The 15,814-nt window shown below is 43.1% G+C and overlaps 5 protein-coding genes across 5 annotated transcripts; all 5 read right to left on the reverse strand.

The window, feature by feature from the left end:
* Positions 1-50: 50 nt before the first annotated feature.
* On the reverse strand, positions 51-2,400 carry LOC135434170 (UDP-glucosyltransferase 2-like). The gene is made up of 2 exons (XM_064690607.1): positions 1,429-2,400; positions 51-1,078 (listed from the first exon to the last, which is right to left on the reverse strand). Exons 1-2 carry the CDS (start codon positions 2,136-2,138, stop codon positions 151-153), a joined length of 1,638 nt encoding a protein of 545 aa, XP_064546677.1. The 5' UTR covers positions 2,139-2,400; the 3' UTR covers positions 51-150.
* A 1,906-nt stretch (positions 2,401-4,306) lies between these two features.
* Positions 4,307-6,552, reverse strand: LOC135434174 (UDP-glucosyltransferase 2-like). The gene is made up of 2 exons (XM_064690611.1): positions 5,800-6,552; positions 4,307-5,234 (listed from the first exon to the last, which is right to left on the reverse strand). The coding sequence occupies exons 1-2, from the start codon at positions 6,507-6,509 to the stop codon at positions 4,307-4,309; spliced, it is 1,638 nt and encodes a 545-aa protein (XP_064546681.1). The 5' UTR covers positions 6,510-6,552.
* A 1,418-nt stretch (positions 6,553-7,970) lies between these two features.
* LOC135434171 (UDP-glycosyltransferase UGT5-like) lies at positions 7,971-10,015 on the reverse strand. The gene is made up of 2 exons (XM_064690608.1): positions 9,289-10,015; positions 7,971-9,222 (listed from the first exon to the last, which is right to left on the reverse strand). The coding sequence occupies exons 1-2, from the start codon at positions 9,990-9,992 to the stop codon at positions 8,313-8,315; spliced, it is 1,614 nt and encodes a 537-aa protein (XP_064546678.1). The 5' UTR covers positions 9,993-10,015; the 3' UTR covers positions 7,971-8,312.
* Positions 10,016-10,731: 716 nt separating this feature from the next.
* LOC135434172 (UDP-glucosyltransferase 2-like) lies at positions 10,732-12,429 on the reverse strand. Its single transcript, XM_064690609.1, has one exon. The coding sequence runs from the start codon at positions 12,399-12,401 to the stop codon at positions 10,815-10,817; it is 1,587 nt and encodes a 528-aa protein (XP_064546679.1). The 5' UTR covers positions 12,402-12,429; the 3' UTR covers positions 10,732-10,814.
* A 1,020-nt stretch (positions 12,430-13,449) lies between these two features.
* Positions 13,450-15,271, reverse strand: LOC135434169 (cytochrome b5-related protein-like). Its single transcript, XM_064690606.1, has 4 exons — positions 15,120-15,271; positions 14,712-15,042; positions 14,210-14,592; positions 13,450-14,146 (listed from the first exon to the last, which is right to left on the reverse strand). The coding sequence occupies exons 1-4, from the start codon at positions 15,212-15,214 to the stop codon at positions 13,633-13,635; spliced, it is 1,323 nt and encodes a 440-aa protein (XP_064546676.1). The 5' UTR covers positions 15,215-15,271; the 3' UTR covers positions 13,450-13,632.
* Between the last annotated feature and the right edge of the window lie 543 nt (positions 15,272-15,814).

Below are 15,814 nucleotides of genomic sequence, written 5' to 3' on the forward strand. Positions count from 1 at the left end.
TTTTTAAATAGATATTGTAATAGATATTATAATGACCGAGCATTCTTACCTATGTGTAATATTTACATCGAAATTTATTGTCGTTGTATTGCTTATTTACAATTAAAAAAGTCGTAATATCTTATATCGTCTTATTTACAATAAATAGTACTAGTGCTTCTTGACCTTCGCCTTTTGGCCAGTCTCTTGAGACTTGCCTTTGCCGCCACAACATTTCCTCCAGAAGAACTTGAGCACAACTGTGCTTATCAAGGCGATAACAATAACAATCGCTGTAAGTAATAGATAGACGTCCAGATTGTGGCTCGCAATAAAGTTCATATGGACGAGGGGACTCTGCATGTGCCCGGCGCCATGATGACGGAGCACATAGTTCACCCAGTAGATCACCGAATCGCGGGCCGATATGGGACGATCGCGATAGAGCTTGGAAAACTGTTGAACCTTGGTGGTGTAGCTGGGATTCTTGACTATCTCCTTGATGGCACCCTTAAACTCATCCACCTCCAGGGTGAACAAGTCGATGCGTAGGCCGTAGCCCGCCTGAACCAGCTTATCTGCATTTCCAGGCTGATCGGCAAACACAGGCAGCGCCAGCATGGGCTTGCCATGGTACTGAGACTCGGCCACGCCTCCTTTGCCAGCGTGCGTTATAAATAGCTTAATATTGGGATGGGCGAGTATGTCGTCCTGTGGCAGCCACTTCTTATAGAGAATATTTGCCGATTTTCCGGGCAAGTTCTTAAGATCATCCCACTTCCAGATCACATTTTGCTTGAGGCTAGAGAGCGCTTCGAATATCTTGCCAATGAGTTCTGGTTGAATGTGATCGCCCTTGAGATTGCTGCCCAGGCTGAAGAGAATCGCGCCATGCTTGGCATTGTCCAAAAACTCCTTTATGTCCTGTGGCAAGGGATCGGGCTTATCCTTAATCTGTATGCCACCAATCTCAATAACTGCAGGCACGTTGGGCCTGATAGGTCCTTCACTGATGGCATGACTATTGCAGAATGCCAGAGACACGTTCTTCTTGGCCTCCTCATAGCTTATCATGGCCGGATCCTTACCCCAAAGGCGACTGTAAGTAAAGTAGAAACTGATTAATAACAATATATAAAAACAACAAGCAGGAATAACGTGCTTTTCCACCCGCCGAAAATTTAACTATACCCCTACTATCTTGAGCTTCACGTTATTTCAACATATATATATTTTAAAAATCTTTGAAAATGAGTTTGATGACGAATGAAGGATAAGCAAAAAGGTTTCATTAATCGTTTCCACGGTTGAGGGTAAAATTTGCCAAAAGCCCCGAGATAAGTGCTTGGCGCATTCGGTAAATACAGTATAAGGTTCTTAATCAATCAGTCAGTCAATCAATCAGTCTATCAATCAGTCAATATACATAGATAAGAAACTGCTACTTACTCGTAAAACTGCACATTTAACACCTCCAGGTAGAAACCTAAAAGGCGCAAGAACATGGAGCTGCCAAAATTAGCCAGACGCTTCTTAAAGTCCATGACCTGGCCCGGCAGAACGGCTACATTCATGCTGGGCACCGTGGCGACCAGTTCGGGATTGCCAACAGCATCATTAATTTGCACCATGGGCGCTCCGGTCCAGCTCAAAATCAACGGGCAATTAAATTTGGCACCGAGGCCCACCTGATAGAAGTTGAAGAAGAAACCCACGACAACTGCATCAAATTTGTTGTCTTTGTTCTTGTAGAGATCGGTGAAGCGTTTGTCCTCCAGCACGTCCACTTGCTTATAAATAAGCATCGAGAGCGAACCAAATAAGCTTTTCATCGTCGTAACCATCGAGGGCTTCTCCTTGGCCATTGCGGTCATGCCATCGCTTATGACCTTCTCCTCGGCTGCGGTCAGAGGTATCAAAATATGTTTGATGCTCTTGTGGGTGACCTTTGGCTGTGCGGTTGACACCACTGTCACATTGTGGCCCTCCTCCGCCAGCGCCTTCATAATGGACATGTGGATTATCAGATGCGATGGACTGTGGCTGGTGAACACGCCCAATATATTAGAGCCCTCCACAGCCGGCGATTGGAGTACAAAGAATCCGAGCAACAGGCACGCAAATGTGCCGGTCAGAATAGATCTACCCTGGTGCGCCATGTCAACGTCTCCTTGGTAATGTTTATGTGGAACTAAGTGTACTGGTTGGAGTACGTTTATTTATATAAACTAAAAGCTTCGCCTCAGACCGGCCGTCTGATAAGCATTGATGCCTCCTGATAAGGGGTCTTAAATCGCCAAACACGTTATCGTTTTCGGTGCGTTCTGTAAATGTGAGAAGGCTTTAGCCGATGCTGTCCGACTGGCATATACCCTGTACTAGCTATATTTGCCGAAACGATCCACCGATAGTTACCGAAAAATAAATCATAATACAAGCACAATCGCAGGAATCTGATCACTATAGGCAACCCAATGTAAAACTGATTCTTAAAAAGTTCCTTCCAGCTCAAAATAAAACATATTTAAATGAAAAAAAATAATATTCAGGTGTTTACTGGGTTAAAAAGTGGCATCAGGTTCAGTTATATAAAAATATCTTTTCTCTGGGAGGTTCGCGGAAATCTTATTTTGAATTTCTGGCTATTTTATTCTTACAGATATGCTTTAAAATCTGAACAGCAAATAAATAATTATCGATCCCGATAACCGAGATGAGTTATCAATAAATTTTAACTTAAATTTTAACTTAACATGCATATGTTGCCTTTTTAAGTCTCTGTGATTGGACAGTCAGACGCCAAATCGCATCAATTATATATATTCTTTATCGGCAAAAGTAGCCTTGTCGAATGGCCATATACTTTATGTATTTCCATGTCCATTTCAAACATTTGCAATCACTGCATTATACCCTATTATTTACCCGTTAATGGGTATAGGGTATTAAAATTTGTTGTTAGCAACCTCTCGAATTTCGAAACAAACAGCTAAATGCTATCACAAAAACATAAGGAACACGTAATATGAACAGAAATCCAGTTGGGAACTTATGAAATTGGCGGCACTTTAACTAAATAAGTATACTGTAGGGTAAATGGAGCATAGGGTTAACTTATCGACAGCTAGCAATGTCAACGGGGTGAATTAAATTAATGAACTTTTGATATAGCGCACGAACCGCCAATAACATACTAATACATTAGACACAGTTCTAAAGCAATTAAATATCTCGTATATAATTTTCATTTTTCTCATTTGTACGCATAACGCGCGGCACTATGTATATATATATAAACATGTATATATGTATATATATATGGTAAGAACAACAACAATCGCATTCGCAAACTATAAAAACCAACCAAAATCAAGCACATTCGCGTTCGGCTTGCGCGTTTCGATGGCAACGGAGACACTGAGGACCGGGTCTGGCCGAGAATCGTTTGGACAGATGCGAGTCAATTAATGGCAAAACAAAAAATGCACTGAGAGAAATAATTGGTTGCTGAGAAATAGAGAGGAAGAGAGAGCAACTTTAAGCAAATAAAATAGAGCTCGTTATATTGCTATTTCCACAAATAGCAAACAAAACTTGACATTTGTTTTACTCACTGCAAATAATCACCCTTACGTGATTTTTTTCTCGAAATTATAGTAAAACTTAAGGTAGCACAAAACGCAAGTCATATTCATAACAATCAAAGTGCACTGAGAGAAAACTGACAAAACATTGATCTCATATAAATAAACTAGCAATTAATTGATAATTAAGGCACTCGCCATCTCAGGGGATTTTATAGCTACGGTGGTCATAGGGAAATACATTGGTTTTTTATGAAATCGGAGCTCAGTTTTCCCAAAAACTTAGTTACTTAGACAGCTCATTCATTGATTGAGTCATTTGGTATTTCATAATTGTACAATACAGATTCAATATGCATATAATACTTATGCATATGCATAATATACTTATACGTTTTACTCAAAAATAAATGTGTGTAGCTTAAAATTCAAAAGTCTGCGAAATTTTGCAGCAAAGACATGCACTATGCGATCGCAACACACAAGCTTAGCACGTGCAGCAACCCGATATTGTGCCCATTTATTATAATATTAAGATTATATTAAGTCTTATACAGAAGTCTTAGATTAGTTTAGAATAACATGTTTTTACTTTTTAATAGATGTTATGAAATTTCCTTATGACAGAGCATTCTTACTTATTGCGTATGCTACTCACATCGGAATTAATTGTCGATTTTTCTAGTTTAGTTACACTTATTAAAATAAATCAAATCTTATTGTCCTATTTACAATAAATAATATTAGTGCCTCTTGATCTTTGGCTTAACGGCCATCTTTTGAGACTTACCTTTGCCGCCACAACACTTTCTCCAGAAGAACTTGAGCACAATTGTGCTTATCAAGGCGATAACAATAACAATCGCTGTAAGCAGTAGATAGACGTCCAGATTGTGGCTCGCAATAAAGTTCATATGGACGAGGGGACTCTGCATGTGCCCGGCGCCACGATAACGGAGCACATAGTTTACCCAGTAGATTACCGAATCGCGGGCCGACATGGGACGATCGCGATAGAGCTTAGAAAACTGTTGCACTTTGGTGGTGTAGCTGGGATTCTTGAGTATCTCCTTGATGGCATCCTGAAACTCATCCACCTCCAGGGTTAACAATTCAATCCGTAGGCCATATCCGGCCTGAACCAGCTTATCTGCATTTCCAGGCTGATCGGCAAACACAGGCAGCGCCAGCATGGGCTTGCCATGGTACTGAGACTCGGCGACGCCTCCTTTGCCAGCGTGCGTTATAAATAGCTTAATATTGGGATGGGCGAGTATGTCGTCCTGTGGCAGCCACTTCTTATAGAGAATATTTGCCGATTTTCCGGGCAAGTTCTTAAGATCATCCCACTTCCAGATCACATTTTGCTTGAGGCTAGAGAGCGCTTCGAATATCTTGCCAATGAGTTCTGGTTGAATGTGATCGCCCTTGAGATTGCTGCCCAGGCTGAAGAGAATCGCGCCATGCTTGGCATTGTCCAAAAACTCCTTTATGTCCTGTGGCAAGGGATCGGGCTTATCCTTAATCTGTATGCCACCAATCTCAATAACTGCAGGCACGTTAGGCCTGATAGGTCCTTCACTGATGGCATGACTATTGCAGAATGCCAGAGACACGTTCTTCTTGGCCTCCTCATAGCTTATCATGGCCGGATCATTGCCCCAAAGGCGACTGTAAAGTTAAAACTCATCAATAACAATTTATAGAAGAAATAGCAGGAATGAGACGGCTTTAGGCCATGTTATTTTTCTTAAAATTCATTCTTAACAATTTTATCAGAGTATTGTCCCTTTATTCCCAAAGTAGACTGGTGAATTTTCAGTGAAAAACGTTTCAAAGGACATACTACAAAAATCATGGAATAATAGCAGATCTATTTTCTGATCTTAGGAGTAGACTATCTATAATATACATAAATATTTTTTTATGTATTGTAAGTTTGCAGCTGAACGAAAATTTAATACGCGCCCATAAATCTAGAATTCTCATTTTCCTCCCAGGCTGTGGATCGAAAAACCAATGCATATTTACAGAGATCTTTAAGGGACCTTTTCAGACCATGAATTAAAAAATCCAATAATCCACCTCTCCCGCATTTTTTTTTCTAGCCCCCCTCTTAGTGTTCAAATACTATGAAAGAAAAGAACATTTTATTGGTATCTTGATCTCCAATCAGTCAATCAGTCAGTCAATCAATAAGTCTTTATAAATAAGTAGATAAGGAACTGTTACTTACTCGTAGAATTGTGCATTTAACATCTCCAGATAGAAACTCAAGAGCCGGAAGACCATGGAGCTACCAAAATTGGCCAGACGCTGCTTAAAGTTCATGGCCTGGCCCGGCAGAACGGCAACATTCATGCCAGGTACCGAAGCGATCATTTCGGGATTGCCAACAGCATCATTGATTCGCACCATGGGTGGTCCCGCCCAGCTCAAAATCAACGGACATTTGAATCTGGGACCGAGGCCCGCCTGATAGAAGTTAAAGAATAATCCCAAGACAACTGCATCAAATTTGTTGTCTTTGTTCTTGTAGAGATCGGTAAAGCGTTTGTCCTCCAGCACGTCCACTTGCTTATGGATGAGAAGTGAGAGCGAACCAAAAAAATGTTTGATTATCGTAACCATCGAGGGCTTCTCCTTGGCCAATGTGGTCAATCCATCGCTTATTACTTTCTCCTCGGCTGCGCTCCGGGGTATTACAATATGTTTGATGCTCTTGTGGGTGACCTTTGGCTGTGAGGTTGACACCACTGTCACATTGTGACCCTCCTCCGCCAGTGCCTTCATGATGGACATGTGGACTATCAGATGCGATGGGTTGTGGCTGGCGAACACGCCCAATATATTAGCGCCCTCCACAGCCGGCGATTGGAGCACGAGGAATCCGAGCAACAGGCACGCATATGTGCCGGACAGAAGAGATCTGCCCTGGTGCGCCATGTCAACGTCTGTTCGAAGTACGATTATTTATACAAACTGAAGGCTTGATGCCTCCTGATAAGGGAACTTAAATCGCCAAACGCGTTATCGTTTTCGTTGCGTTCTGTAAATGTTGTACATGCAATGCAACAAATGAGAGTGCTTTAGTCGGCAGTGCCCAACTAGCATATACCCTGCACTAGCTGCATTTGCCGAAACAAGCACTTGTACTTCCCTACATGCAACAGTTTTGTAAAATATTCCTGATTTTTTGTCTGCTGTCGACTTTGATAGATAGCTAGAAAACACCCGAGCTGCCTTCAGTACATTTGTAAACACACACACACACATGCTGCTACAGGGTACAGGGTATTAAAATTTGTTGTCAGCTACCTCTTGAATTTCAAAACAAAAAACTTAACGCTATCACATAAACATAAAGCGAACACGTAATATAAAGAGAAATCCAGCTGGAAACTTATGAAATTGGAACCACTTTAACTTCTTGTTAGTCTAAGCTGTAGGATATATGAGGTGTAGGGCTAAATTCTAGCTTGATTTGAATTAACGAACGTAACATATTAATACATAAGACAAAGTTCTAAATCAATAAAATATCAATTATATAAGCTATAATATTTCAATTTGTACGCATACCGCGCACGGCAATATGCATGTTTTGCATATTTATATATATATATATATAGGTATGTGGGTATATGGTCAGAACAGCAACAATCGAGTTCGCAAATTATAAATGCATAGCGAACAACAGTTTGTATATAAAGAAAACAAACCAAAATCAAGCGCATTCGCGTTCGGTTTGCGCGTTTCGATGGCAACGGAGACACTGAGAACCGGCTCTAGTCGAGAATCGAGATGTGATTCAGAGAATGCTAAAAAAAAGCGCACTGAGAGCACACTAAGTTGCTCGCTGAGAAATAGAGAGGGAGCAAGATAGAGATAGAGAGAGAGCAACTTACAGAAAGAGAGAGCAACCTACAGAAAAATTAAGCCCGTATCGTTTTTTGCTTAAACAGCAAACAAAACTGGACATTGCTCATTAAAATAATCACGTAGGGGCTTATCTCGAAATTATAGTAAAACTTGGGGTTGTACAACAGGCAAAGTGCACTGAACGTAAACTGTATTAAAAATATATTTCTAATATAAAAAAAAGCTAGCAATTAAATGGTTTACAAGTTTTATATGCATCTAAAGTTGTTTTGCCTAAAGTTCCTACCCTAGCTAGGGCTCAAGCCTAGAAAATTAATATTCGCTGTTTATCAAATTTTTTGAATTATTTTTCGATTCAAAAATATAGGATATATATATTTGGAACATCTAAATGGATTTTATTAGATATAATAAAAGGCCCATTACTCAAGCCTGAATTTCGGACTTTTATTAAATCAGATCTTACGATCTTAGACCCAAGTTAACCCAGGTATTTATTTATTTTTCAGTAAAAGCCATTAAATATTATGGTTTTTTAATTGGTTTGTAGGTTTTTTAATTTAAAAGTGTTATATACTCTATTAGAGCAATAGATAAAGTCATTTTTCTTTAATTCTTCAGCTGCTGCCAAGTAATTTTCTTCAGTGTGATTGCACTGAGAAAGAGAGAGAGTGAGAGAAAGAGAGAAAAATGCGACTATTAATAGTCGCTAGGAATTGTTGACAACTTGTTGCTACTTGTGTGGTTCTATATATATAAATGTATATATGTATATACCGATTATAGCATTATGTCTCTGATTGCCGCGCCACGCGTCGTATGCGTAATGGGTGCAGTCTATCAATTGGATTAACTAGATGTAGGTGTCTAATTCTTTTTGACCTTGTCTTTTAAGCGTGTCAATCGCCGCAGCTGCCTCAGAACGAATCGCAGGAACAGCAGAAAAACAAACATAGAGACGGCAAGAGCAAGCAGGAGGCAGGCATACACGTCGAGATTGTGGCGTGCCACAAAGTTCATGTGCAGCCAGGGACTCTGCAGGTGGTAGGCACCATTGTGCCGCATTACGTACTCCGTCCAATAGACGACAGACTGGCGAGCGGTGAGCGGACGATCGCGATACAGCTGGGAAAACTTGCGAACATTCTGGCGATACGCTGGATTGTGCAGCAGCTCGCTTATGCCCTGCTCCAGACCGTCCTCGGTTAGCGTGAGCAGATCCAGACTCAGTCCGAAGCCGGCGGATACCATGTGCTCCGCATTTCCAGGCTGATCGCCGAACACGGGCAGCGCCAGCATGGGCACACCATGGTACTGGGCCTCCGCAATGCCGCCCTTGCCGGCGTGCGTGATGAAGAGCTTGGTGTGCGGATGGGCCAGGATGTCGTCCTGTGGCAGCCAGTTGTGATAGTATATATTTGCTGCCTGGCCCGGCTTATGCTGCAGATCATCCCATTTCCAGATGACGTGCAGCGGCTGGCGCGCAAACACCTTGAAGATGGCCTCCATGATGTGTGGCTTGAAGTAGGAGCCCTTGACATTGGTGCCCAGGCTAAAGAAGATGACACCCTCTGTGGCATTGGCCATAAATTCAGCCAGCTCTTTCGGCAGTGGATCCGGCTGTTCCTTGATCTGCACGCCGCCTATTTCAATGGACTGCGGCACCGTGGGACGCACAGGACCTTCGCTATGCGAGTGATAATTGTAGAAGAGCAGCGAGACGCGTCGCTTCACATCTTGGTAGCTGGGCAGGGCAGGATCCTTTCCAAAAGCGCGTCTATACAACAAAAGAGTGGCCAAGGATTAGGAGGCAGTTCGTCAAAAAGTGAAGCGTGTTACTCACATGTAATAGTTGTTCATGCGTATATCCAGTGCCACGCCTATGCCTTTGAGCAGCAGCCAGCCGAGATAGTTGCGCAGCCGCAGACCGAAGCCCATGGCACGAAGGCCCTTGTGCTGGGCCACATTCGCGTTGGGCACATACGAGGGATCGTAGATGTTGCCCACCTCGTCGTCGACAAATGAAAATGGCACGCCCACCCAGCTTATAATCGCGGGTATGCCCAGCTTGGCTGCCACGCCCAATTGGTAATCATTGAACACAAAGCCCAAGATCATCAAATCGAACTTCACCTGCGGCTGCTCGTGAAGGGCCCGCACATTGGGATGTACTAGGAACTCGTATTGGCTGTCTATCAGTTGACTCGTTCCCGCTATCGCCTTGAGAAATGTCATAGCCATCGAATGCTTCTCCTTGGCCGAGTTCTCCATGTACTCATTAATGAAGGCCACATACTGTTCACTCAGGGGCGCCAGGATATGTGTGATATTCTCATGCGGCACCAGCTTGAGCTGCAGAGACGTCACAATGGTCACATTGTGTCCACGATCCGCCAGTGCCCGCATCATTGCCGTGTGCACTATCAAATGCGATGGACTAAATGTGCTGAACATGCCCAAAATGTTGGCGCCATTTACGCGCCCAACTGGGAGCACCAGCAGCGGCGCCAGCAGCATCAAGAGCACGTTGCCTCCGACCATCCTCATGCTCAACTGAATGGCGAATGGGCCAGTCAAGTGGCTTTTATTAGCACAGTTTCCGCCGGCGTGAAGCTCTCTTAGTCAAACACACTTGCTGCGCTAAGATGACAGGGCAGTATTACATTAATGTTATCTCTGTCTGGTCTCTGGTCTCAGCTGTTCCGGCGTGCTGTGTCGAAGGGCCTGATAAGCTCCTTTAAGAACAACTAGCCGACATTTTTTTGTAGCCGAATACGTCTGTTGTAGAGCTTATCATTTACTGATTACTATAAATTTTTATTGTTAAGTTCATTCATGGTTAAGATTAAATGAATCATTTATGATATGGCAAAGATTCCCTAAAAATTTTCAGTACGTTCGAGTCCCAGTCTAGTGAATGGATGTCGCATTGTCTAAGTCGGGGGCTATGCCGGGATTTATCTTCATTAGTTTTTAATCTGTTTCAGCTGCGTTTCTCTTTAAATCGTTTTCTAACTAAGAATTGATAAAAGTCACCTTTAAATGTGACTTCAACTAAAAGTTATTTAATCAACTTAACGACTTTTATTTCTCGTGATAGCCCGTCAAGCGGCACGCAGCAGTCAAAGTACTTCAAACATTCTATTCAGCTCGTCATTCTGATCAAGCACATACCAATGTGTATACTCTATAGCCTTGTACATTATTTATTATTATACTATTTTACATTATTTCCCATACAAGGGGTAAGGGTAAGGTTACGTAAATATGAATCAAAGACTTAAGCTTAAGTCTAGTTTGGCCGTTTTATTAAAATAAATATATTTCAGACAATTCTTACGAATTAATATAATTTTTGATTACTTTTACTCATTGTCTCTTCACTTTCTTGCTCGTCTTGGACTTGCCACATAGCTTGCGGCAGGTGAATTTGAGTGCAAGCCAAGTCAAGATCAGGACAAGGGAGAGGGCAGCTGCAAGTACAGCATAAACATCTAGATTGTGGTAGGCCACGGTGCTCATGTGCACGGCCGGACTCTGGAGATGTGGGGCGCCCTTGTGCCGCAGCACATAGTCGGTCCAGTAGAGCACCGTCTGCTTGGCCGTGAGGGGCCTGTCCCGGTACAGCTGCGAGAACTGACCGATCGTCTGGGCATACTGCTTGTTGTTGAGTACTTCGTGAATATTTGCCTTGAAGTTCTCTTCATTGAGTTGCAGCAAGTCCAGGGCCACGCCATAGCCGGCCTTCTGCATATTCTCCGCATTGCCGGGCTGATCACCGAAGATCGGTAGAGCCAGCATGGGTACGCCGTGGTATTGCGCCTCTGTGATGCCACCTCTGCCCGCATGGTTAATGAAGAGCTTGATCTTGGGATGGGCGAGTATGTCGTCCTGTGGCAGCCACTTTTTGTAAAGGATATTTGCCGATTTGCCGGGAGTATTATCCAAGTCCTCCCACTTCCAGATCACATGCTGTTTCAAGCCCGACAGCACCTTGAACATGGACTGCACCAGCTCGGGCTTGACAGCCGTGCTCTTGATGTTCGTGCCGAGGGAGAGCAAAATGGCGCCATTTTGCGCCTTCTCCAAAAACTTGGCAATGTCCTCCGGCAAAGGATCGGGCTGTTCTTTGACTTGAATGCCACCGATTTCCGCAACGGCCGGCACAAGTGGCCTGATGGGACCCTCACTGAGGGAATGGCTATTGGTAAACAGCATGGAAACGTTGCGTTTCATCTCGGCCAGCGTCGGAAAGTTGACTTCATGACCAAACTGTTGATTATAGTACCTTTCCAGGCGACGGTCGAATATCGACCACATGGTCCTTACAAGGACTTCCATGCCCAGGTTCTGCAGACGCTTAGCAAAGCCCATTTTCTCGCCACGTGCCAATGGCGTTCCCAAATTGGGCACATACGATCTCTCTGTGGGATTGCCCACAAGCTCATCGACGGCCAACATGGGCGCCTGCATCCAGGAGACAATTACCGGCACCTGCAGCTTGGCGGCCACGCCCAGCTGAAAATCGTTGATGAAATAGCCCATGAACATTAAATCAAACTTGGTCTCGTATATGCGCTGGAAACGGGGATCCGACAGCAGCTCCAGCTGTGAGTCAACCATCACCCTCATGCCGCTCATCAGACGCCGCATGGTATCGATAACCGAATTCTTTTGAGTAGCCATTTCATTCATTTGAGTCTCCATTATCTCCTCCTGCTCATCCGTCATGGGCACCACAATCACGTGTATATCTTTGTGCGTGACCTTGGGTTTCATCATGGTCACCACGGTCACATTGTGACCATTTTCGGCCAACGTTTTTATCATTGACATGTGGAGTATCAAATGCGATGGACTGTGACTGCTGAACAGGCCCAAAATGTTGGCGCCCCGCGCGGTCAATGCGATCATCAACAGGCAGAGCCCAACTATGCTCAACCGTAGCCCAACCATGTTGTTTGACGACTGTTCGGTGGAACGCTTTATTCTTAACTAGGTGACTGTAGCCCCAAAGCAGTCTATTTATAACCAATGCCAAACGAGTCGCTTATCGATCGACTACCAATTTTTTGCCTATCATTAACTCCAGCCGTGGGTTGCCAACTCAACTACGTGAGTTGTACAATAGTTCGGTTATATAATTATAACTTTATATACATAATATACAAGCATATATAGTTATTTATTATAATTCTTATCTTTATTTATAATGAAGTCACCGTGACTTACAGGGTATTAACGCTTCGGCTAGCTAAAATTCTGCAATTTACCCATTAAAAATGCTTGAAATAGGGTATATTAGGGAAGGAAGTACAATCAAGACCCTTAAGCATCTATATATACTTGATCATAAATTAAGCATGTAGACTTTCGTACATCTTTTACGGTTAACAAGCCAAATTTTCACTTTGATATTTTTTCGATATCGATAAATATCGATTTTAAGGTACAGTTTTCATGTTGTAACCACTTGAGCTTACGATTGTATTTGAATTAACGACAATCAACTTTGGGAATAGGCTATTTTCTAGTCGGACAAATTTGTGGATTCCCATTAGGAATATGTAAAAGGTGTTGTGTGTAGCGTCAAAATGATACAGCACAAACTTTTGCTATCTTATTCTGACAATGGTTAAGCTCTCATGCACTTAATTCTCTCTCTCTTTCTTTCTCTCTCTCACTTTCTTTTTCTCTCTCGCTATCAGCTCTCGTTATTGTAATTTGTTCTACATTTTTTCTCTTTACTTATCAAATTTATATATATCGCCTCTCAAATATATATATTTATATAAATTTTAAGAGAGCAATCCTAAGGAAATCCTATCTCTTTATTGCCATCTATCTCCATACCCCTATATTACTTGGAATATTATATGTCAAACATAATTTCGAACATACATCAAAGAACAAAGAAAACTGCGATCAAGAGCAGAGAGAGAGAGAGAGAGAGAGAGAGAGAGAGAGAGAGAGAGAGGGAGAGAGAGAGAGAGAATATAATAAATATAATAAAAAAAATTTTATTATCATGCCCATTTTTCCAGCTAATCAAGAGAATAATACTCTCTTATAATTGTCGGAAACACAATTTTTACTTACTCGTCTAGTTACACAGAAGTTTATACATTTATTTGGTGGCCATATCAAAGCTCACCCATTCACCACGACAATTATATCAGCACTTAAACTATTTCAATTTTTTGCTGCCCGGTGGAATTGGATTCGTTTCCATACGCAACAGCTGCTGGGTCTGACCCCTGATGTGACCCCAGTGGTTAATTTCGCGCAGCTCAGACTTGAACTCGCGCAAGGTCTGCCGCAGCTCCGGATAGAGCTGCTTCAGCACACCATGATCCAGTGTGGGGAACAAATGATGCAGTGCATGCTCACCAAAATGGGTGAGCACCAGCAGATCGGACCACTTGATGTCGCCACGATCGATGATCGTATCCAGCTGGTAGAGACCCCAATCGCGATCAGAGCGCGTGGCGTCGCCGTCGTGATAAATGCGAGGATCATGATGAGCTGCGGTCAGGCCGATGAAGCCGAACAGAAAACTGGCCAGGCCCAAAATAATAAGCCAACTAGTGATCGCGGAGCCAAGACCCACACTTGTCGAGATGTACAGAAAGGCAGGCAAGGTAAAGCCCAAAAGATCGTGCCAGTACAGAACATTCGATTTGACCAGGGAGTAGACCAGACTGTAAGGGAAATATAAATACATATAGATTATTCCGAAAGTTTGATAATAGGGGAAAACTAACCGTTGTGTTAACTGCACTAGACTTATGACCGTATATATAAAAGGTGATATCAGCACGGAGATCAGACGCTGGTGCCGGCGCGCATAGTGCCTGCTGGGTATCCAGCAGAGGAAGGGTTCAAAGAACGACATTTCCAGATCATGCAGCGAGTTTGGATAAACATGATGGGAAAGAGCGTGCGATATGCGCCAGCCATTAAAGTTGAGCAGTATTAGATTAAAGCTATACATGCGCCAATTGTCACGCTGATGGAAGTAATTGTGCGCCGAGGTGGATAACCAGCAGAGCGCAAGACCCGCAATGGCACGCAATACCAAGGAGTCCAGGACTGTGCCGGCCCAGCTGAAGAGGAAGACTGAGATAAGGATGCCAGTGTGAAGAAGCTGCAAATATAGCAGACATCTGATAGAAACAATTTTGTGATATTCTGATAACACACACATTCCTAAACCTCAATCCAAATATACTAAAAACGACTTTCTTTTTTTTTTTTGATACTCACATCTGTCTTAAAGCTGGGTCGATAATTAAGCGCTCGCAGCTTCGCTCGCACTCGCCTCTTTAGGGTCAAGTAGAAGCCATTCTGCTCCAGCGTAAACTTATAATTTCGCGGCTTCGCGGCTGGGCGCACTTCATATTTGCTGAGCATCCGCTCGGCATGCTCCTCGATGTGATGTGATTCAAAGGGTTCGGTTACATCGGTGCCCTTGGTGCGCTCGATCCAGAACGCGCCGCCCGGATGCCGTTGCGCGAAGTCCGTCAAGTCGTAGAGCTTATCTTTGATGCGCCACAGACCCTCGGCCTCGTCGTCTCGGTGCTTGCCCTCCAGCCAGCTGCAAGGGCGGGGCAACTGTGAGTGACCCTTGGGATATGGTCCAACACCAATCTATAACTATGTCGAGCTACGCACCTCTCATCAGTGATGGGCCAATGTCTGCGATAGCTGGGATATGTGCGGGATATGCCCGAAATGCGCCAGGCCTCCAGCTCCGCATTGGGTGACATATCTAGAGTCTAATCTTTTGACTAATCACAAATGTTTTCTGTATCTATCTATTTGTGTTAGACGAAGTCCAAGAGCTCATATAAATATATAAAACCGGTCTGTTTGTTCGCAGAGCCCACTCGACTCGCTTATGAATCGCCCAGTGGAGCGTCGCTCTGCTTTTGTCTCGCAGCACTCGACAAATTATAAAAGCTCGGCGAGCTTTTAGATTTTGTAGCGCCTCTTATCAAATGGGCCGCTTCAGCACCCCAGAACTAACTGCATTGCAACCAAATGTAAATGGATCACTGCAATACCCCATGACAAGCTACTGAAAACGCATGCATAGCATCTTTGGCTGAGCTGAAAAGGAGTTTTTTACGGTAAACATTTTGCCATAAATGAAAGCTCATCATGATCAGACCTCATGATCTCTATACCATTCTGATTCACTGAAGAATCCGCACAATATGGCGAATGTCTATTAAAACCCCCATTACTAGATACTGAAAAAGGCACGCATAACAGCTTTAGATAAGTTAAAAGAGTGCTTAAAGCTTATTTGGGTAGATAGAACTTATTTGAAAACGATACGAGTTTGTTATATTTCAAAAAGCATA

Source organism: Drosophila montana, unplaced genomic scaffold (assembly GCF_035044405.1).
Source record: "Drosophila montana isolate Dmon_TW-CO22-7 unplaced genomic scaffold, ASM3504440v1 contig_3280_1, whole genome shotgun sequence".
In the NCBI taxonomy this organism is placed as follows: domain Eukaryota; kingdom Metazoa; phylum Arthropoda; class Insecta; order Diptera; family Drosophilidae; genus Drosophila; species Drosophila montana.